The sequence below is a fragment of the Sabethes cyaneus genome, chromosome 3 (genome assembly GCF_943734655.1).
Source record: "Sabethes cyaneus chromosome 3, idSabCyanKW18_F2, whole genome shotgun sequence".
NCBI classification, from domain to species: Eukaryota; Metazoa; Arthropoda; class Insecta; order Diptera; family Culicidae; genus Sabethes; species Sabethes cyaneus.
The window spans coordinates 238740537-238763998 of NC_071355.1; the positions used below are offsets into that span (position 1 = coordinate 238740537).

At 40.9% G+C, this 23462-nt stretch overlaps 1 protein-coding gene across 1 annotated transcript; it reads left to right on the forward strand.

Annotated features, from left to right (window-relative positions):
• Positions 1-54: 54 nt before the first annotated feature.
• LOC128744053 (glycogen phosphorylase) lies at positions 55-23069 on the forward strand. Its single transcript, XM_053840807.1, has 5 exons — positions 55-615; positions 19691-19922; positions 19984-20280; positions 20340-21946; positions 22013-23069. Exons 1-5 carry the CDS (start codon positions 373-375, stop codon positions 22163-22165), a joined length of 2532 nt encoding a protein of 843 aa, XP_053696782.1. The 5' UTR covers positions 55-372; the 3' UTR covers positions 22166-23069.
• Positions 23070-23462: the final 393 nt, after the last annotated feature.

The window sequence follows — 23462 nt, forward strand, 5'->3', positions numbered from 1 at the left end:
GCGAAAAACAGCATAAATAAGCCGAAAAAATGACAGCTTCGCGGTGGCCATAATAGTAGTAGAAGGCACTTACAAAAAAAAACCGACCGGAGAGCGAGTGCCTACTAAACAACACAAACCGCGCATGTTTGACCTTCCACCAAGGTGACCGCATCCGAACGGAGGAATCGTCGGCTCACTCGTAGTGCAACTGTGGCTCCGAACGGTTCGGAATTAAGTGTGTTCTGCTCTACTACAGCTCTGGTCCCTTTTAGCCTGCTGCTAATTGCTATAGAAAGTAAAGTTTGTCAAAGTGTCTATTGTCTGTATTGTTGGGATTTGTGATTGTGACTATTTGGGACAGTTTCTGGAACCGTAAGCACAGGCAGGAAAATGTCGAAACCACAGTCGGACGAGCAGAAGCGGAAACAGATCAGTGTCCGCGGTATCTCGGTACTGGAGGATGTCAATGAAATCAAGAGAGGCTTCAATCGTCACCTTCACTACACCCTGGTGAAGGATCGTAACGTAGCCACGGTGCGCGATTACTACTTTGCGCTGGCCCACACCGTTAAGGACCATCTGGTGTCCCGCTGGATCCGAACGCAGCAGCACTACTACGAACGGGACCCCAAGGTAAGGTCATTGGACAATGAACAGACGACGGGTCACACGGCCAGCACTGACTCATTCTACTCGAAACATCTTTTTTTTCGTCCCGAAACTTTAGTTGCCTTTATTAGATTTGGATGGGTGGTTATTTTAAACATACAGTGATAATGACTTGACCTAATTACGTACAACTTGTTCTTTCTATCAATCAATAGTGTTATTCCTACTAGAGTAGGTCTTAAGTTGATAAGCAGCGGCCGGCTCGAATCAGAATTTTCCTGATCCAAATTCATAATCGAGAAAAGTGAAAGTAGAATTCGGTGTGACATTACCTAATTTTCAGTCGGGCGATTATTACTCTCCCTTCTTCTTTTCTCAATCGAATTTCGTATCGTGTTGCTACGATGCGGTGAGACGAGATGAGCATGAGAATATTGTACCTACTCTCCACGACGCCTACTACATGTGGATGTGTGATATAGATCGACCGACCGACACCGAACTGAAAGGGATATGTTGCCGTAGAACAGAGTTCAATAGCAACAACACGGAACGATATGCGGGCGCATGATGGCGCTGTACCCATTTCTGAGAGCGACCAAGGAGGAAGGGACGAGCAGGTCCGGAGAATGAGTTTGCCTTTCGAGAGACCGGTCGATCTTGAATACCGTTGACCCGTCGAAGCAGGCCATTTTACACAATGTGATGCTGCTGTTTTTTTATTATTGCCTTATCGGCTTGCTGTGTTGCCTGTGCTGCCCGCCCGTGTGCCGGCTAGTAGAGTAATCCAATTTATGCTTGTTTCACTGCGGATTGGTTTCAATAAGTAAGGGCTTGTCAACGGGGAGAAAACATGGCTGAAAATTAACAGCGCTAGGCATGTTGCTCATGCATGCCTGCCGGTCGAGCGATTGATTTGCCTGTGCTGTTGCAGTGCATTCCGGCATGGCGTAGGATATGAAACATTTGCTGCTTCTTGAAATGGAGAGGGAGTTGAATGGTTGTTGTTTTTTTTTTCATTTGACACGAAGGAAAAACGTGGAAAGTTTTCTCATCGTTTATGTGACCTTTACTTGACTTATGGGTTTAAAAGACAAAATGTGGGTTATTTTCTGGAACATTTTAAAATCTTTTTAAGTTTTTAGCTTGAACAGAACTCGTAAGCGATAGTTTTTAAGGAAGTGGATGTACTAAAGACAGAGATTATGCAATATTAGTACAAATATGTGGATAACATTAGAGAAATAACAATTTTACTGAGAAGTAGTTGCAAAAATTGTTCTTAGAAATTAGCTCCTGGCTCAAAATATACAGAAATTACGGTGTACAGGAATTTGTAATGATCACTCATGAAAAAGTGTTTCACAAAAGGACAGATATCGTCCGAAGAACACATTTTGCAGACAGTGCTTCTGATCTTTATTTTTGATTTTAATACTCTACTTCAGAATATAGAAATAAAAAGGGTAAAATATCAACGACCGAATACTTAAGTTGCTTGCCAATGGTCATACACTATAACCAGATTTTCTTTTTCATATAAATTATCGGATTACTCCGTCATTAAAAATAACCTTAAACTGAACAAAGTGAGTATTTTATTCACTTTGATAGGATGCGTTCTGCTGGACTTTGGCCGATTATAGGAAGTTTATAGGAAATTTCCTATATGGAATTGTGGCGGTTGCAAACAATGTCTTTAATCCGTAACAAAACTGGCTGAAAATTGAAGCTGACGTTCCTCAAAGTAGCAATGTTGGTCCACTTTTTGATATATATATCAGCAATATTGCGAATTTCTACTCAAGAGTGATTTCTTTGCGGACGATACGGCATTGTTTCACCCTTGAGCTGACATTGCGAATGACATCGTCAATGGAACTTTGTACGATTTTTTTTCCATGTTGGGTATTTTTATCACTGCGACCATTTGTGTGATCTATTGTGATATTTCCTCCATTTTATCATAACTATGATTGACTGAAGTTTTTGGAGCGTCTAATTTTTTACTAAGAATTGCCGGGCATCGGCATAACAGGTGTTCCGAATCTTATTTTTCTATATCATCTTGACTCTTTCCTATAAGCTTCAGATGATAGCGGCTTGGACAATGTCCTGTTATAAGACCAGTATAAATGTTTTGATCTTTCTTCGAAAGCTCCAGGATTTTATTCCAATTTGATTCTACTTTTTAAACCACCAATTTTTAAACCAGATGCAGATAAGCCACAGAAGGGCTCAGGTCCTACGAATTGATGAGATGATCCGACTCTTGCAAGCGTATCAGCTCTTACATTTCCATCGATTCCACAGTGACCTGGGACTTAGTACAAGTTGGCTTGGTTACGACAAGACAATTTGTGGAGTGGCTGAATACATTCCCAGACATACTTTGAGGTGCATGTCGCCGACTTTAGACCGTTTAGAGCTGCTTGGCTGTCGGATATGATGCATATAGTTGAATATCTAGTTCCTGCGCAAGCACACAGTCGTACATGCTAGAATTGCTTGTATTTCAGCCTGGAACCTGGTTGGTCATCTGCCCATTAGAATTGATATGTCAATTCCTGGGCCAGTTACTCCTGGTCCCACTTTATTGTCCATTCCAGAACCATTTCTGTAGAAAACAATCGAGCATGAGCTAAGATCGGGACCACCATTGTCCCAAGAATCACGCCTAGGTTCAAATACACGAAATATTCGATTAAAATTGTACTTTTTGCCATCCAGTCCCCATTATTGATAATAACAGCATTAGTGCCTTCAGATCACCTTTAGATCACCTCCAAAGAAATTTGCGTAAATTGTATGATAGTTGTTTTAATCCAGCTTTCCACGAGCGGTAATAGCGGCTGGTGGATACAACTTTCTGAAGGGCACAGTTCAATTTTGACACATAATGCACAAGCGGTTACTGAGGTTTCTATGGAAACCACTACGGTTGTTTGCCGGTTGAGTGGAAAAATGTAAACATTGTTTAGTTTTCGCAAACCAGCCGAACATGAATTTAGTTGAACCACTTGGGCCTGGAGTATTCTCCACGCATTAAACATTAACCCGTCATTTTGGTTCTCTAGAAGTGCTAGTATTCTTCCGTTACTGTCTCCTGCACTCCAGGGGAAGAACCCGTTTAGAAGTATCTCTTTCGTCCATTACTGTCTGATACTAGGAAGATCCCTGTAGAAGCATCTCTATGACGGGGTAAAAAAGGTGATACATGGCTTTAAAACTCCAGAATATATGGAGCATCTTAAAATTGTTTGTAAAATTCAGTGAATTTTGAAGCTCGTCGAAGTCTAGATAGTGCCTCTTAATCTAATTTTTTTTTCCGAACGGTCTCATCGTCGCTGAAACTTACGGTCGGTTAAACCTGTACGATAATTTTGGAAAATACAACGTTGTTGTATGTTTGTCGGGTTGTCGTCATCTCTTCGATGTCTCACGGAGCTGACAAGTCGAAATCTGACCTTGTCCACAGCAGTTTTGCGAGATATCTTCATTATATCTTATTATTCTATATGACACATTATTCAGTTTGTTTTCATAACAATTTGCCACTTGTCATTATGCCAAATAAGTCTGGATTTTACCCGATTTTTGATCGTGTGCCAAATGAACGGAACACCTTTGACAATTTTGGCAGTGTGTCGCCAAGAAGTTTAACAATTGTGGGAGATTTCAATTGAATGTGGAGAAAGGAAAGATTGCTTGCCAAACAATAATTTGGCAAGCTTCGACCTTCTTACCTTCGGGAACTCTACCAAACTCAAACGAGATAAAAAATTCTTTTCAAATAATCCGAAAAGGGCCTCACAGTGCTCATGGGACGCTTCCAATTATCGAAGCCGTGGCTAGTTTCAAATTCCAAGTGGTCTCAGTATTTTATATTGTTAAATAGTGAAAGATAGTTTAATCCTATCCATTAAATTAAATGTCTAAATGTTAAAGTGCAAACGAACATCACCTAAAGCGTTGCATTCTCAGCACGTTTCGCTCTCGTGGTTTCGTGGTCGTGGTCGTTGTAGAAGGTCTAATCTGTAAGCCACAAGCCGATGATAAGATAAAACATTGCCTCAGCCGTACATATACGTACGAGGTGCAAGCATTGACTAACAATATTGCAAATTTACCGAAGGAATTTCGCATACTAAATCCGGTCTTTGTGATATCTCCGCGAGAAGGGGTTTACCTTTGAGTGATTGAAAAATCTGCTTTTGTTTGGACCAACTCCGCTTTTAGTAGATGAAATATGCTCAAAAAATGATGAGAAACTTACTAATTAAATTACTGGATAAAGTTTTATAGAAACGCATGTTGATTATATGAGACGAATGAGCAATGGTGTACAAAAGGTCGGAGTCATTAGGAAGAATAAAACTTCAGAATTTCTACAACAATCAAAATATTTTTGGTTGAGTAGAATTTTATGGTGACGTAATCTAACAATTAAAAGAACCACATTTGGATAAGCGAACAAGCTAATTTGGCTATAAAAAAACAAAAACGTTGATAAATCTAATTCCACAATTTAAAGATAAATTAATGGATAATTCCATTCCCAATACGCTTTTAAATTCATTGCAATTGGCTCGATTACCATCTCATAATTTGCGTCAGTTAATCATATTTTGATTAGCCAACCTCAACTTTGCAATGACACCAGACTGGCTGACAAAAACTTTATGAACGGCTCCGCGCGTTTCAATGATTTCTATCAAATCCAGCTTTCCACGAGCGATAATGGCTGCTGATGGGTACAACATTTTGAAGGGCACAGCTTGGTTTTGACATGCAATGCAGGAGCGATTACTACGGTTACTATGGAAGCCAATACGGTTGTTTGCTAGTTGAGTGAAAAAATGTAAACATTGTTTAGTTTTTGCAGACCAGCCGAAGAGGAATTTAGTTGAAGGCAAGCGATTTGTTGTGCTTTCCAAGCTATCATTTTGTGAAATAATCTTTCCATTGGGTCAATGTGATAATATTTCAGCAAAGAATATTCTTCTTATTCTTATTCTTCTTATTAATACCATCACAGCCACAATAAAGGAATCCTGGAAATAATTTTAATTATTTCTAATCATAGAAATATTTCAAATTATTTTCTTGTCTGTATTGACATTTGCAAAACATCCGAAATATTTCGCAAATGTTAAATCGGCCAGGCCAACTGTGAAGTATTGACGCAAAGACGATTCAGTGAAATGAATCTTATATGAATAAGTTATTCATACATAGATGCATTTCGGAATCTACAGGGGAAGAAGAAACGGGGACGTCTCGTACCAACCGCTTCTGATAAGTAATTAAATTGATTAAGTTTTGATTTTCGTTGGGAGTATTTTGCTAGTAAAGGTTAAATAATACTCCGGACCCTCGGGGATGGGACAAGTACATTTACTTACTTGCCCTTGGTAAAAACCTAGGTTATAGCGCCTTTGGTCGCTCTTAATTGATACAGTGGACCCTCGGGGATGAACTTATGGTATTAACCACAAGCCAAGCTGCAATTGGCCAAGGTTATAGCGCCTTATTTCGCTCACTGAAAATAGAATAAACACGCCAACTACTAATATTAGATAAGTAAAAATATAAACTATTCCTGCAAAACTGTGTTTAGTTAAATTTTTCGTTTCTGAAGCCGCCGGAACTCGCCAATAGATAACCGAAAATTTATTAACAACAAATAACTTCACAACGTCATTCATTCATATTTGTAATTATAACAGACAGCGCATTCACATTATGTTGCTAAGCTACGCGCTTGGTAACGTAATATATTAAATATCTATATTCCATTTCCCTGATACCGTCCCTTATATCTAGATACTCGTTTCCAATTTACTTAATTGTACTAAACTTCTCAAATTACTCAAATTTTATACATACCAGAAACTACCCACTCACTTACAAAACACCAGTAATGCTTCCAACCCAATCCTTATCCAAATCATCGGCAGAGGAGATGCAACCCGTTTCAATTTTCATCATCTTCAACTCCGTCCAGTATAATCGTTTTTCCTTCCCGTAAATTCACTTCACTCAAACTTTTTCACATCAGCTGCCACTACTTACACTTAATTTATATTATATGTTTAGTTCTAGTTCCATTTTTCTTTTTTTCTCACAAAATAACTCTAATTCTAAGAATAAAATCGGACGTGACAATTTTCTGATAATATTTCAGCAAAGAATAGCCACAAAACTGTGTTTCCGTATAACTAAATTCCATTTTGGCTGGTCTGCGAAAACTAATAAATAATGTTTACATTTTTCCACTCAACCGGAAAACAATCGTAGTGGCTTCCATAGTAACCGCTCCTGCATTGATTCTCAAAACCGAAATGTGCCCTTTAGAATGTTGTATTCATCAGCCGCCATTATCTCGTGGAAAGCTGGATTGCGATTTGGCAACGGGAAACTAGCAGTCATTAACTTTTCGTCGGAAAGCCATATTCGGAAGCAGTTTTTCGGCCCAAAAGCGGGATTCTATTTATGAAAATGTAAATACTGTATTCTTGCCAATCTGAACACAGCGAACATATTTTCATAAACAGAATTTTTGTTTCAAACAAAAAAACTGCTTTTGAAATTGGCAGAATCGATGACGACTAATTTCACCTTAATTCAAACGTCTCACAAAGTTTCTTGTGTGTCTCGCATTCGCGATGACTGTCAATAGAGTTCAAGGATAATCATTGGCAGTTTGTGGGTGGCATAAATACCATTTACAATACAAACCATTTACCAATTCACTTTACTTTGATGTCTTGAGAGTAAAGTATGCCATGCATAAGTTTGAAGTTACCGAGGAATGAGGAAGCTGGACGATTATCTATTCAATATGTTTCTTTCATTAAAGTGGTTTTAACCTTTTCAATATTCATAGAATTGACAATGTAATTGTTGTGTTTGGATTTTATGTCTTTTTAATACGCAAAAGAATTTGGAATCAAAACTTATCAAACAAGTATGTACTATTTGCCTGGATATCTAGAACACTAGCATCCATCTACTCTGATACATTTAATTCCAAACAACCTTTGCAAAATATTTGCATGAGGCTCTAACCAGCCAACCTTTCCTGTCAAAGACGAAGCACAACAAACACCAATCGCAGTAGGCAGGCAAAGCGCCTACAATCTCAGCCTCCTTCGGCCTTTAAGCTAGTCGTAAAAACAAGCACGCTGCGTTCATTCGCAACACACCCCTTGTCTGTCAGCCGAGTTCTGCCATCAACCGGTTAGCGGCTGCTGGTATATCCGATATAACCCCAAGCGTAACGCATTTTTGCACTACACTCGTTCCGTTCGTTTTGTCCGTAGTTGAGAGCATCATGTGTTCGGTGTGCAGCACGTGATCAGAGTACTCGCAACTCATGGTGGTTGGCCTACTAATGGAAAGACGGCCTGTTATTGTTCCTATCCTTTTTGCACAACACTACAATACAGGTGGCAGTGCAAGACTAGACGATCGCATTCGTCGCAAACGCTTCACTTCCATTGCCCTTGTCGGTCACTGCTAAAGTTAATGCGAGTTGAGTCGCTTACGGCGGCGCCACTTGTACTCGCAAATATCCACCCCCACAAACACAGGTTTAGCTTAAAAATAGGCCGCCACCACCAGCCACAAGCCAGCATTGTCCGGTTGGAAAAGTCTTTCAAAAGTCCTCTGAGTCGAACCGAAACATTGTTTACAATGTGTAATAAATCGAAACCGTGTGATTATTGTGGCAAATTTGTATCCACACCGCACACGCAGGCCGGACTGATCCGGTGATCAGTCAGGTCACTGTTGCATTCAGCCAGAAGGTCACAACGAAAGCAAGCAAGCAGGTGATAGCGGAGTGGCTCCGACCCAGCTGCACTCGACGATGCGAATTCCGTCCGCAGTCTCGCAACAATCAGGAAGTATCCTGCTACGACGGAATGGCGAAATGGCGAGTCAACTCTAAACATTTGATCACTATCAATGCGAGAATACTGTGTTATTCTCCAGTAATAATATTTGCACGCAAATCAATGCAATAAACTGCAACTGATAGAACACTTGTTGCTCCGGAATGGATTACGATTACAATGGGAATGGGTAAAATATATTTTTAAATCCATCGACTGAGATGCTTTTATATGATGATGAAATCAAACGACTGCATGCTTGACAGCTAATGAATGACACCATTCAAGACAAGAGGGACAATAAGTCGCCGATTTTCTACTGCATTACAGCACAGCTGCAGGTCGTGCGTCCATGGCATGCTGGTGTTTTTGTTTCGTTTGTCAGATTGTATAGAAAAATAATAGTTCTAGGGATTGTCGCAAGCGTTTGTTTTCGAAAAATGATAACAAAAATAATAATAAAAGTGGTGCTTGTATTTCGCAATGTGCACCCTCAGAATGGAGGACCGAGGAAAGAAACGTGATCTAAGCCGTACTAAACGGGCCGATTGTTTTTGTTAAATGATGAAGGAAGGGTGATAACCAATCAAATGAAGTAATTTGGTGTTTATTGAATGGTGCTTTAATACGTTCGACAGTGTTATGAGCGAACGCTTCGATCATAATCTGTTGTCACAAATCAACATTTGTTTGCAACTGCAGATCTTTTTGTTATTGGTAATTTCATTTAAGACAATGCCTAATGAAAATTGAAAAATCGGTTTAAAACTGAGAATTTTTACCATTAAATTAAAGTTCTGGTATAACAATACAATCATTGATACTTTCATCACTTGCTAGACGATTCACATTTCCACCTCTCATCAAATGTAGAGTTCGTTCACCGGGTTGGTACGCAGAGCCGTGATGTCCAAAAATAAATACAAAAACACATCAAAATATTACGCGTTAGTCTGCACGACGGGACAGAATGACTGTTTTTGTTTCCACCAGTTAGGTGTCGGTACTGGATTTCTGAACACTATTCTGTCCAATTTTCTGTGCATTAGCAATTCGTTACACATATTTTGCAAGCTCGTCTGTTTACAAACTACTATATATAGGTCAGCAAACTAATTCAGCGTGCCAGTTGGAAGCTAAAGAAAGTCAACAAAATACTAGATAAGACAAGACTTCAGTTTTGCCCGATAACACCAATTATAGCATTATAGTCACGATTACCATTATGCCAGATAAAATTTTTTAACTTTCCCAGATTTTTGACTGAGCGCTGGACAGATTTAGAAAGCTTTCAGAAATTTTACAGTGTGCCAAATTTTTCCAGTAAAAAGCTCGGTAACATTTTTTATGAGTGTGGCGAATAAAATCTAAAAAAAATTTACACGCTTTTAAAAAGCATTGTCATAACGTCACAATTTTGGAATAAAATCATAGTGAGCATTGAATTTTTTACTGTCATTCCTTATTCTGTGAATCAGTCAAGTTAGGCGACAAATGATTAGGTAGCTAGCTTATCGTTTTTCGATGAAGTTTTTTATTGGTTGTGGTCGATTTTCACCTCCCAGCCCAGGTAGCTGGAAAACACGATATTGTTGGCGCATCACTAACAAGTGTTTTGTGTAGTGACATTTCTACACAAAAGAAAAATGAGGTTCGTTTTTCACAAGCTCTATGGTTCCCAATGCCGACGATCGTTTTAAAGAAGCTTCCCGTATCGTTAAGGTCCGTAAAGTTTAAATATTACTTACTTAGGTGGCTTGCCGTCCTAAGACAAAGCCTGTTGAACAAAGTTTCTCCATGTAACTCGGTTGAGGGCTACCGCTCTCCAATTCCTCGGACACCGGGTTCTCTCCGCCAGATCTCGCTCCACCTGGTCTAACCATCTTGCTCGCTGCGGTCCTGGTCGTCTTGTTCCTACCGGATTTGAGGCGAACACCATCTTTGCAGGGTAATTGTCCGGCATTCTTGCAACATGCCCTGCCCATCGTATCCGTCCAGCTTTAGCCACCTTCTGGATACTGGGTTCACCATAGAACTGTGGGAGTTCATGGTTCATCCTCCGCCTCCATACTCCGTTCTCCTGTACGCCACCGAAAATCGTTCTTAGCACTTGTCGTTCGAAAACTCCGAGCACTCGCAGGTCCTCCTCGAGCATTGTCCATGTTTCATGCCCGTAGAGAACAACCGGTCTAATAAGCGTCTTGTACAGGGTGCACTTTATACGGGGACTTAGTCTGCTGGAACGCAATTGCTTGTGAAATCCTTAGTAAGCACGACTTTCGCTGATAATACGCCTCCGAATCTCACGGCTGGTATCATTGTCCGCCGTTACCAGTGAGCCAAGGTAGACAAATTCATCGACTATCTCAAACTCATCGCCGTCGATCAGTATACTACTGCCCAAGCGGTGTCGTTCGGCATCGGTTCCGCTGGCCAGCATGTACTTTGTTTTAGACGTAGGGTATTTTGCCTATCATTGAACGATTCCAATGATTGGACAGCGTCCAATAAAACGCTAATTCTGGAACACATATACGCTCAAACCCTTTCAAAGTGCACGAATTACTCACTTTGATCAGTTGTGGATCATTTCTTGTAACAATAGAGTTACATAAGGCAAGATTTAATAACAAAAATTCAAGTTAAACATTGTCATATACAATATGGGCTATAACCCTCTATTTTGTTAGCATTTCAGATAAGAAACATGTCTCACTAATTAACGTTTAAAATAATATTATTATCATATCATGCTGTACACAGCTAATGATATTCATCTATGCACTATTTGTCAACATTTTCAGGCAAAATAAAAAATTACTTATAGTTTTTAAAGTATTAAAATTTGACTGTTTAATCATTGGACAATAAAGCAACGATTGTCCTAAGCTTGTACAAGAACTGAAATAGCAAGAAAAAACCGCATTACTTCTTATTATGCATGTGTATTTGACAGTTTTTATGTTTATGGTACTGTTTACGAATGGTTTTCATTTGTACACAAAAGTTTTCCGATGAAAATTTATGTAATGGTATTAATTTTTTATTTTATATACATACATGCTTTTAATTTTTTGTTTTAATACAACAATTTCGAGAAAAATAGTCCTATTGCAAATTAAAGCTACTCCAGATTTGTTCAAGCTATTTGTACTTGTACCTTATCTGAGAAATTTTATTATCGTGTATTTGATTTGGTGCTAAAAGTGCCTGCTCCTGAATTAGGGTATTCACAAAAATCATCATTTTAGTCTAAAGACTTGAAGAAAATTAATAAGTTTGAATCACCAAATCCTTCCGGTCTAAATGGTACTGACAGGAAACGTAAGATACCTACTTCTATGAATATTGTAGAATAATATTGTGTTGGAACAATTATATAACGTTGAAAATATGTTGTTTTCTAAATTTTCGCCAACAATGGCGAGCCAGTTTTTCATATTTTTTGAGAGCTAAATAATTTTTTATCATTACTTTTGAAAAATTATAAATTTTATAATTTTATTTCTTTTATAAATAAAGGTTCGATGATGAAACGAAGATGAATAGTGGAATGGTTTTTCAACTGTAAGGAAACGGATATTCGCAGTTTTTCAGACTATTATCTTGCTAACAAATTTGTTTTGAGTAACGAGGAGAGAAACAAACATAATTTCACTACAATAACTTTTTTCTCTTGTAAAAAACAGTTCTAGCCATTAGGCCGCAGGAAATAGAAAAATAGGAAAAAGTATGCTTCGAGGGAACCGTAAAGAGAGAAAAATTTGCCAGAAAGCAACAGAAATGAAGGAGAAGAGCATCGAAGTTTAGAAGGGGAAAATAAAATCCCTTAAGAAATATATTGATAATTAGTAACATGTTAACTAATTGCTGATTATTTTTAATGAATATATCTTAAAATGTATTCATTCTTAATAGTAAGCTATCAAATTAACTTTGAGGTCGGTGCAATATATTGCATGTGCAACTATTGGACAATAAGTGTCCAACTATAGGACAATACGGTTTCAGAACTGTTCAATGATTGGGCATTCAAGCGTTGTCAAAAAATCGCATATTTTTCCACGAAAAGCTTATTTATTTCATAAAAATGGCCATGTAATGTGAACATATTTTGTATTTGATTCAGATTTTTATGTTTCTGTCTATTTGTAATTATTTGTTTAGCAAATATCGTTAAAACTCAAAACTCAGAGGCTTAGCTGTGCGATCATTGGCAAATTACCCTATTTACCTTTAACCCAATCTTTTCTGCTTCGCGCTTTAGTCTGGTGTACTGTTCAGCCACCGCCACAGATGTTCTACCGATAATATCCATGTCATCGGCAAAGCAGACGAATTGACTAGATTTTTGTTGAATATCGTGCCCCGCGTATTGATATCCGCTCGGTTCATAACACCTTGTAGCGCTATGTTGAACAGCAGGCATGAAAGACCATCACCTTGACGAAGCCCTCTGTGTGATTCGAATGAACTTGACAATCTACCCGAAATCCGAACACAGCACTGTGTACCATCCATCGTGGATTTAATCAGTTTGATGAGCTTCCTGGGGAAGCTGTTCTCGTCCATGATTTTCTATAGCTCTTTCCGGTCGATGGTATCATATGCGGCTTTGAAGCCAACGAATAAATGGTGCGTGGGAACTCTGTATTCACGGCCCTTTTGGAGGATTTGCCTCAGTGTAAATATTTGATCCGCTGTAGACCGACCTTCGACGAAGCCGGCTTGATAAGTTCCCACAAATCTATTCGCAATTGGTGATAGACGGCGGAAAATTATTTGGGACAGCACTTTATAAGCGGCATTGAGAACGGTGATCGCTCGATAGTTCTCACAGTCCAACTTGTCGCCCTTTTTATAGATCGGGCAGACAACCCCATCTTTCCACTCCTCCGGTAGCTGTTCCGTATCCCAAATTCTAACAATTAGTTGATGCAGACAAACGGCCAGTTTTTCTGGTCCCAATTTAATAAGCTCCGCTCCGATGCCATCTTTTCCAGCTGACTTGTTATTCTTTAGCTGCATGATGGCCTCTTTAACTTCGCCTATCGTTGGGGCTGGCACCTCTTCCCCGTTTGTTGCACCGTCGAAATGGCTTCCCCGCCGCCATGGTTCTCCGCCTGGGCGCCATTCAAGTGTTCGTCGAAGTGCTGCTTCCATCTATCGGTCACCTCACGATCGTCCGTCAGAATACTGCCAGTCTTATCCCGACACATTTCGGCTCGCGGCACAAAGCCTTTGCGGGATCCGTTCAGTTTCTGGTAGAACTTTCGCGTTTCCTGAGAACGATGCAGCCGCTCCAACTCTGCATATTCCTGCTCTTCCAGGTAGCGCCTTTTCTCCCGAAAGATTTGGTTTCGCTGCATCTTCTTCTGTTTGTGTCTTTCCACGTTCTGTCGTGTGGCACTGCGCATCTTGGCCGCCCGCGCAGCGTTCTCCTCATCCATCACCCTCCTACATTCTTCGTCAAACCAATCGTTCCGCTGATTCCGGGCCACATACCCGATGGAGCTCTCCGCTACACTGCTGATGGCTGTTTTGATAGTGTTCCAACAGTCCCCGAGAGAGGCTTCGTTCAGCCCGTCCTCTTCCGGCAGCACAGCTTCGAAAGAATGCGCGTAGTTTGCGGCGACGTCTGGCTGCTTCAGCCGCGCGAGATCTAACCGAGGCTGGCGTCGGTACCGAATGTTGTTCACAACGGAGAATCTTGGGCGCATCTTAACCATCACTAGGTAGTGGTCCGAGTCAACGTTAGTGCTTCGATAGGATCTGACGTCGATAATGTCTGACAAGTGCCGACTGTCGATCAAAACGTGGTCGATCTGTGATTCTGTCTGATTTGATGACCTCCAGGTGTACTTATGGTGGATTCTGTGCTGGAAAAAGGTACTACGTACGGCCATATTCTTGGTGGCGGCAAAGTCGATAAGTCTTGGGCCCATTTCATTGGTTCGCTGGTGTGCACTGAACCTTCCAATCACCGGTTTGTATTCCTCCTCCTGGCCGACCTGAGCATTGAAACCCCCGATGACGATCTTGATATCATGTTTTGGGTAGCGGTCGTATTCGCTCTCCAACTGCGCGTAGAATTCATCCTGGTCGTCATCGGTACTTCTCAGGTGAGGGCTGTGCACGTTGATGATGCTTATATTGAAGAATCGGCCCTTGATTTCTTAACCTAGTGAATGATATACCGACTGTTTTTGTGGGATTCATATTAAGCCTGGCTTATAAGTATCTTAAAAAATCATCTGCTCGATAGCATTGCTTGAATCTAGCTCATGGTAATGTGGTCAATTCCGTTTTGAGAGAGCCGTAAGAATTGAAACGAAGGACGTGAATCAAAAGCTCCTTCAATATCAAGAAAAGCACAAAGTGCCGTCTCCGTGATATTTGAGTGATTTCTCAATTAAAGTCATCGTGTTAGTAAGCAAAGCCTAGGTGCTACATTCCGTTATCGAAACTTGACCTTCTGTTTTTGTACGACAGACTTCGCAGCCAGCTGTTAGAATACAGGACAATTGCAGGGCTCGTTGCTACGATCCTATTGATTCCAACAGCCTCTTCCAGCCGCGTTAGTAAGCATGTTAATGTCCATGCAATGGAGAATTATAGTTATCTGTGATTGTCTCCATCAACGTAAGAAATTTGATGCCAGACTTTTCTCTTCTTTATGCATGATTTTTTCTTTTTTATCCCTAAGTTACGAATAACCACCTCTACTTTCCGCCGGGATATGTCACAAAGTAAAACTGGTTCGAAAACGGGTGATGAGCGCGGACATTATCCTGTAGCAAAATAAGTAGAATGGAGATTTCATTGGTTCAAAAGAGCTAAGTTGCCATTCGATTGAATCTCCGTAAATAATTTCAACAAAATAGAAAAGGAAACAATGGAAATCATGTAAACATTTCTGAACAAGCAATTGTGTTGTATACAGCCAGGGATTGTTCACTGGAATTTTGTGCGAGGCCACCGTAAAGCGCGAGGCTCTGTGCGACCGCACGGGTTTGCCGGTCTAAACACCGGCTCTGTTTAAGTCTAAATTAGTCCTGTTTCACGTCAAATCCTATTTTAACAGTCTTAATTCACGACAAATTGCATGCCAAAATGAAGTCTAATTCCATGTCCAATTTCAAGTCTAAATTAATTTCAATTCCTAGTCCAATTTCAGTTCCCATTTCAAGTGGAATTCGAGATCAATATTAAATTCCACTTAATGTCCACACCCAGGTTCAATTTTAAATAAAGTTTTATGTCAATTTTCAAGTTCGGTTTTAAGTCCAATTTCAAGTTGAGTTTAATTTCGGTTTCGAGCTGATGTTAAGTCTAATGTTATGTCCTATCGAGCTTGAACAATTTTCAAGTCCAGCTTCAAGCAAATTTCAAATTAAATTCAGTCCAATTTTACATCTAATTTAACCTTCCTAATGCATTAGAAAAAAGTTACATATTATGCATTAAGGGTCGAAAACGACCCAAGTTTTGAAATTGCTCTCATTCATCCATTTTCAATCCGAATTTCGTTTTCTTTACCTCGTTTGAAAGCTATGGCCAAAAACTAGCACCCAAGGTATGTTGGGGAATATTTGTTGACTGATGGCCACTTCTGCGTCGGTTCCGGAACACCCACTACCAGGTCCCGGGGAACATTTTTAAATTTTGAGATAATTCATTTTGCGGCACATCAAATCACATTGGCTTGATAAAATAAGACTAGTGGAAGTACAATGGGGACATTTTGGACCCGAATGGCCACTTCCCCATCGGTTACGGAACATCCGGTACCTGGTTTTTGAGTCCATTTTTGAATTTTAGGATGATTTATCTTGCGACACGTCAAATTACATCAGCTTGATAACGTAAGACTATTGAAAGTATAATAAAGACATTTTGAAGGCAAATGGCTACATCAGCATTGGTCCCGGAACATCCGGTACCCGGGTTTTGGGGCAATTTTTGTATTTTAGGATAACCCATGTCGCAAACACATCAAATAACATCGGCTTGATTAAATAAGACTGATGAAAATAAAATAAGGTCATTTAGAAGCCAAATGGCCACTTTACCATCGGTTCCGCAACATCCGGTACCTGGTTCCGCGGGATATTTTTGGATTATGAAATAATTCATCTTGCGGCACATCAAATCACAACGCCTTGATCAAATAAAACAGTTACAAGAGCTATGGGGACCATTTGAAGACAAATGGCCATTTCATCATCGGTTCCGGAACATCGGGTGCACGGTTTGAGGACATTTTTGGATAGGATAATTCATCATGCGCCACATCAAATCACATTGGCTTGATGAAATAACACTAATGGAAGTACAATGTAAAAATTTTGGGGCCAAAATTACCATTTCACCATCGGTTCCGGACTATCCGGTATCCGGGTTTCGGGGACATTTTTGAATTACAGGGTAATTCATCTGCCCCGAGTTACCCCGCTTTACGGTTCATTACAAATACCGGGTACCGGATTATATGCGACTGACGCCCCATTATACTTCCATTGTTGTTATTTTATCAACGCGATGTGATTTGAGGTGCCGCATGGTGAATTATCTCAAAAGCCAAAAATGTCCCCCGAAACTGGTACCGGATGACCCAGTACCGATGGTAAAGTGGCCATTTGGCTTCTAAATGACATTGTTTTACTTCCATCAGTCTTATTTTATCAAGCCGATGTGATTTGATATGTCGAATTATGAGTTATCCTAAAATACAAAAATGTCCCCAAAAACCGGGTATCGGATGTTCCAGGACCGATGCTGATGTGGCCATTTGCCTTCAACATGTGTTTATTATACTTTCAATAGTCTTATGTTATCAATGAGATGAAATTTGACGTGCCGCAATAGAAATCATCCTAAAATTCAAAAATGGACTCAAAAACCAGGTACCGGATGTTCCGTAACCGATGGGGAAGTGGCCATTCGGGTCCAAAATGTCCCCATTGTACTTCCACTAGTCTTATTTTATCAAGCCAATGTGATTTGATGTGCCGCAAAATGAATTATCTCAAAATATCAGAGGTTGGAAAACTCGCAAAATGAATATATACGCCGAGCATCGGCAAACGGTTTTTATCATGATAAAACAGCTACGCGAGAGGTTCAATTGGCCTATAACAATGAGCATCATACACTCACGCTTCATAGCATCGCTGAATATACGAATATCGTGAGCAACGCAAAAGTGCAAATTACTGCTTTCTGGTGCTTGTAAAGCCACTAACACTACTTTAAACTATTCCCTTTTCGTGGTAATATTATTTTGAATACTTTCTGGCGTCCCCGGACATTCTATATCCGATAAATCGAACACACTCAATGTTCAATATTCAATTTTTGAACGAATTCTGATGTTCACATAGAGGTTCTGTTCGTGATAAAATTCAAAGTTGATGCGTGCATTATCGCCGAGGCAGGCGAATAGTGTGTGTTCATGAGGGATGTTCATCGATTCAAACGATCACTTTTTCGCGAACTCTCCAACCACTGCAAAATATAAAAATGTTCCCCGGGACCTGGTAGTGGGTGATCCGGAACCGACGCAGAAGTGGCCATCAGTCAACAAATATTCCCCAACATACCTTGGGTGCTAGTTTTTGGCCATATCTTTCAAACGAGGTAAAGAAAACGAAATTCGGATTGAAAATGGATGAATGAGAGCAATTTCAAAACTTGGGTCGTTTTCGACCCTTAATGCATAATATGTAACTTTTTTTGCTGTGGCTCTCCTAGATGTCGCTGAAAGCTGAAACTCCCCCACAATGCTAATTTTCCAAAGTTAGGAAAAGTCAGAAAATTTCAAGTCTATAGCTCGTACCGTTACTGAGTATCAAGCTTTGTAAGTATGCCGATGGGTCGAAAACGACCCCAATGCACTAGGAAGGTTAAGTTGTATTTCATGTCCAATTTTATGTCTTGGTTCTAGTGCTGTGGCATGTCTGATTTTAATTCGAGTTTAAAGTCTAAATTCAAATCCAATTTTAAGTCCAAGTTCAACTCCAAAATTATGTCTAATTTCGAATCCAGGTTTCAGGTCTACTCAGGTGCCCAGTCCCGTGCTCGTGTCCCCTTTTCTCAATGAAATATAATGTAAAATATCCTGATAGTGTAACCTCTGAAATCCACTGTTTCTAATCTAACCGGCCGGGTATTTTTGCGACAAGTAAATTGATTGCATATTGTATAAGTTGTTCTGAAAGGTGGCTGTTCCATCTGCTGTTTATGGCTGGGCTCGTCAGTAAGAATTATAGTTGATCAGCTGATTCCAACCTCGTGATTTTTTAGATTTGTTAGCTATTTTCATTGCGTTCTGCAAAAAAGCTTTGGTACAAGCGTACTGCGCAAGGCTTGTAAACTCTAAAGCTTTCACATTGACATTCTTATAAACAAACTTCTTGTATGTTTGGCATTGCCTTGGTAACCAATAGAAGGAACATAATGGAACCGAAATCGTCGAAGTTTATGAGTTCATAAGTAAACACAAGTAGTTAGTTTTCATTTCAATAGAAAAACACTTGTCACTTAATAAAAAGTTGACAACTGAATTGAACGCCAAATGCTAACTTTTCATTGATTCCTATTTTACCACGTACTTACACCAAACAAGACAGAATGACTTTCGACCCTCAGCGTGACTTGAGCGTGACGTAATTTTCCAAATTCCAAATTGAATATATTTTCACTTTTTTTACACGCCCTAAATTTACAGGATCCTGTAAAAGTGAGTAAAAATACAATTGGCTAATATAATTAGGTAAAATGCACTCCTGCCGCTCGTAAATGCAAATGAGTGGGATGGGTTTAGAAGAAAATTTATGGGTGGCATGAGTTCAACCAAAACAAAACAAAAAAACTATTCGCTATTTCTATCCTACAAAAAAAAGCAACTAATTTTATAGCGGAAAAGACATAACCTCCAATGTGTACGCTTCGCGTCATTCAAGGGTTCCATCTATAGTCATGTTTGTTTGATTCTCAGCTAACGTAACGGCTGTACATAAAAATTACGCTTTTAGAAGAATGCTAGGTAGTTTCATTTCATCACTTTCCATTCCAACGCAAATCTTGTTTCTTAGAACCCGATGCAAGTGTAAAAAAATCGCCTACGAAGCGAACGCTCTTCTAGCTAATGATTTACCGTCGAACCAAAGGCCGGAGACTAATTTCGAATCATTTTCCAGCGCGTTTACTATCTCTCGTTGGAGTACTACATGGGCCGTTCGCTGCAGAACACCATGATCAATCTGGGTATTCAGACTTCGTGTGACGAAGCCATGTACCAGATGGGACTGGACATCGAGGAGCTGGAAGAGCTGGAGGAGGACGCCGGTCTCGGAAACGGCGGTCTCGGCCGTTTGGCGGCCTGTTTCCTCGACTCGATGGCCACCCTCGGAATGCCGGCCTACGGTTATGGTAGGCTTGTTGAACAAAATTGAATCTGATGATGATTGATACAATGATTTGCACCTTGCAGGCATTCGTTACGAGTACGGTATCTTCGCGCAGAAGATTAAGAACGGCGAGCAGGTTGAGGAACCCGATGACTGGTTGCGGTTCGGTAATCCATGGGAGAAAGCCCGACCGGAGTACATGATTCCGATTCATTTCTACGGGCGTGTGATTGATACGCCCGAGGGTAAGAAGTGGGTGGACACCCAGACCGTGTACGCCATGCCGTACGACAATCCGATTCCTGGGTATGGAAATAATGTGGTTAACACCCTGCGTTTGTGGTCTGCCAAGTCGCCCATCGATTTTAATCTGAAGTTCTGTGAGTTTGCTGTAAGTTTTTGGGGGACTTTCACTAATGAATGATCTTTCTTTTGGCAGTCAACGACGGAGACTACATCCAAGCTGTGCTGGATCGTAACTTGGCGGAGAATATCTCCCGCGTTCTGTACCCGAACGATAACTTCTTCGAGGGTAAGGAACTGCGTCTCAAGCAGGAGTACTTCATGTGTGCCGCTACGCTGCAGGACATTGTCCGTCGGTATAAGTCGTCCAAGTTTGGCACGAAAGCCGCCGTCCGGACCTCGTTCGATGACTTCCCGAACAAGGTTGCCATCCAGTTGAACGATACGCATCCCTCGTTGGCCATTCCGGAGCTGATGCGTATTTTGGTTGACGACGAGAAGCTCGCTTGGGAGAAGGCCTGGGATATTGTGGTGCGTACGTGTGCCTATACCAATCACACCGTTCTACCGGAAGCGCTGGAACGTTGGCCAGTGTCGTTGCTGCAGTCGATTCTGCCGCGTCACCTGGAAATCATCTATCACATAAACTTTTTGCATTTACAAGCAGTTGAGAAGCGCTACCCGGGTGATTTCGATCGCATGCGTGCCCTTTCGATGGTAGAGGAAGACGGTGAGAAGCGTATCAATATGGCTAACCTTTCGATTGTCGGTTCGCACGCTGTGAACGGCGTCGCCGCCATCCACTCGGAGATTATCAAGAAGGATATCTTCAAGTATTTCTATGAACTGACACCGGAAAAGTTCCAGAACAAGACCAACGGTATCACTCCGCGTCGTTGGCTGCTGCTGTGCAACCCCGGTCTGTCGGATCTGATTGCCGACAAGATCGGTGACGAGTGGCCGGTCCATTTGGAGCAGTTGACGAAGCTGAAGGCGTTCGCCAAGGATTCGGGCTTCCAGCGCGCGGTAGCAAAGGTCAAGCAGGAGAATAAACTGAAGCTCGCCCAGCTATTGGAGAAGGATTACGGCGTCAAGGTCAATCCGGCTTCGATGTTCGACATTCAAGTTAAGCGAATCCACGAGTACAAGCGCCAGCTGCTGAACTGCTTGCACATCATCACTCTGTACAACCGCATCAAGCGTGATCCGACCGCAAACTTCACTCCTCGCACGATCATGATCGGTGGCAAAGCCGCCCCTGGCTACTACATTGCCAAACAGATCATCAAACTAATCTGTGCGGTCGGAAATGTCGTCAACAACGATCCGATCGTTGGCGACAAGCTAAAGGTTATCTTCCTCGAGAACTATCGCGTCACTCTGGCCGAAAAGATTATGCCGGCAGCCGATCTGTCGGAACAGATTTCCACGGCCGGCACGGAAGCGTCCGGAACCGGTAACATGAAGTTCATGCTGAACGGTGCGCTCACGATCGGTACGCTGGACGGTGCCAACGTCGAGATGGCCGAAGAGATGGGTAACGACAATATTTTCATCTTCGGTATGACCGTCGATGAGGTCGAAGACCTGAAACGGCGCGGCTACAATGCCCAGGATTACTACAACTCGAACCCGGACATCAAGCAGTGCGTCGATCAGATTCAGGGTGGTTTCTTCAGCCCAGGAAATCCGCACGAATTCCAGGACATTGCGAACGTGCTGATGAAGTACGATCGCTACTTCTTGTTCGCCGATTACGAGTCGTACATCAAGTCGCAGGATAGGGTGTCCGCCGTCTATCAGGTAAGTTGCTGAATGGTTTTCTCTCTTCCCATATTCTTGCTAATGGTCTTGATTTTGTTTCCCCAGAACCAAGCCAAGTGGCTGGAGATGTCGATCCACAACATCGCATCCAGTGGTAAGTTCTCCAGCGATCGTACGATCGCTGAGTATGCTCGCGAAATTTGGGGCGTCGAACCTTCCTGGGACAAGCTGCCCAACCCGGCGGAAGCTCCCAAATAGAGGTTCCCAATCCGTAATCCTCCATGTCACGGGTTCACGAGCAGTAGTAGCCAATGAACTGCCTGCCAATCGTGCGCGCAAAAACGCAAAAAAAAAACAACAACCCCACAGTTGAGGAACAAAAACAAAGTTATTCAACATCAATAATGCTTGAGGGATGCAAGAGTGGTTCGCTATCTATTTATGTTGAAAAGTCTGTTTCGATCCTAAAATAATAGTGCAATCGATGTGCGGCTCAGTTCTAAAACACAAAAATTACCAGAAAATCTCGACGTCCTACTAAGCTTTAGCTGGCTGGCTTCGCAGCCCGATTTATTCGATATTTCTAGTGCGTGTAAATTTTTCGTTGATTTCGAAAAGGCTAACAAACAAAGAGACAGAACAAAAAAAATCACTAGTTAATCGAAATTTAAAATTTTTAAAATAAAGTGTTGAAAAATGTTATACAAAATATGTATCGTTAGGTGTAAAGACAGGAATAAAACTGCATGCAAACACAAACAACTCCCCCACACAAACACACGATTATAAAATAATCACACAGCGAGGAAAAATTAAAATAAAAAAAAAAAACAATAAACTTTAGGAATGCCATTAACCTATAGATTTTAATGCTTTTCTTTTACTTTTGAATGTTGTCTGTCGGTCTGTCTGTGAACGGTCGTCGTGCCAGAGGGGATGTTTATGATAGTAAGACGGCGTTTGGCATATGTAGCAAATTCGGTTTGAGCACATAAAAACACACGAAAAAAGCAGCGCAAAAAAACACTTCACTGTTATAGAAAAGTCAAACCTTATACCTATAGTAAAATCTGTGTTTTATATCACAAAATATACTAGGTTGCAAATTTGAGTAATTTTTCTTTGATAATATTAATTTTTTTTATGAAATAAAATAGGAAAATCCAACTACTCCGTTGTGTTTTTTGGTGATTTTCGCAGTGAAATTCACAGCACCGAAATTCGAATTGAGTTTTTTTGTTGCGGCACCACCCTACCTACGTACGAGGGTGTGGTTGCCTTCACAATGGAAGTATACATTTAGGCGCACACGGAGGTTGATTTTTTTCCGTTTGAAAATGCACGTGGCATTGTGGCAACGTCGCACTGCTGGCGGCGCGTGCTAGTCTGCTAGTGGCTGGCAAAGCAAGCCTTGATTTTCCCATTTGTCAAACATCAACGTCTGTTTAAAACGTTAAAAACTAAGTTTGGTGGGATAACTGGAATCAATTGAATTGAATATAATGCGGTGTTTAAAATCTGCTGGTAAAAATAACGAGAACGATACGATTGGACC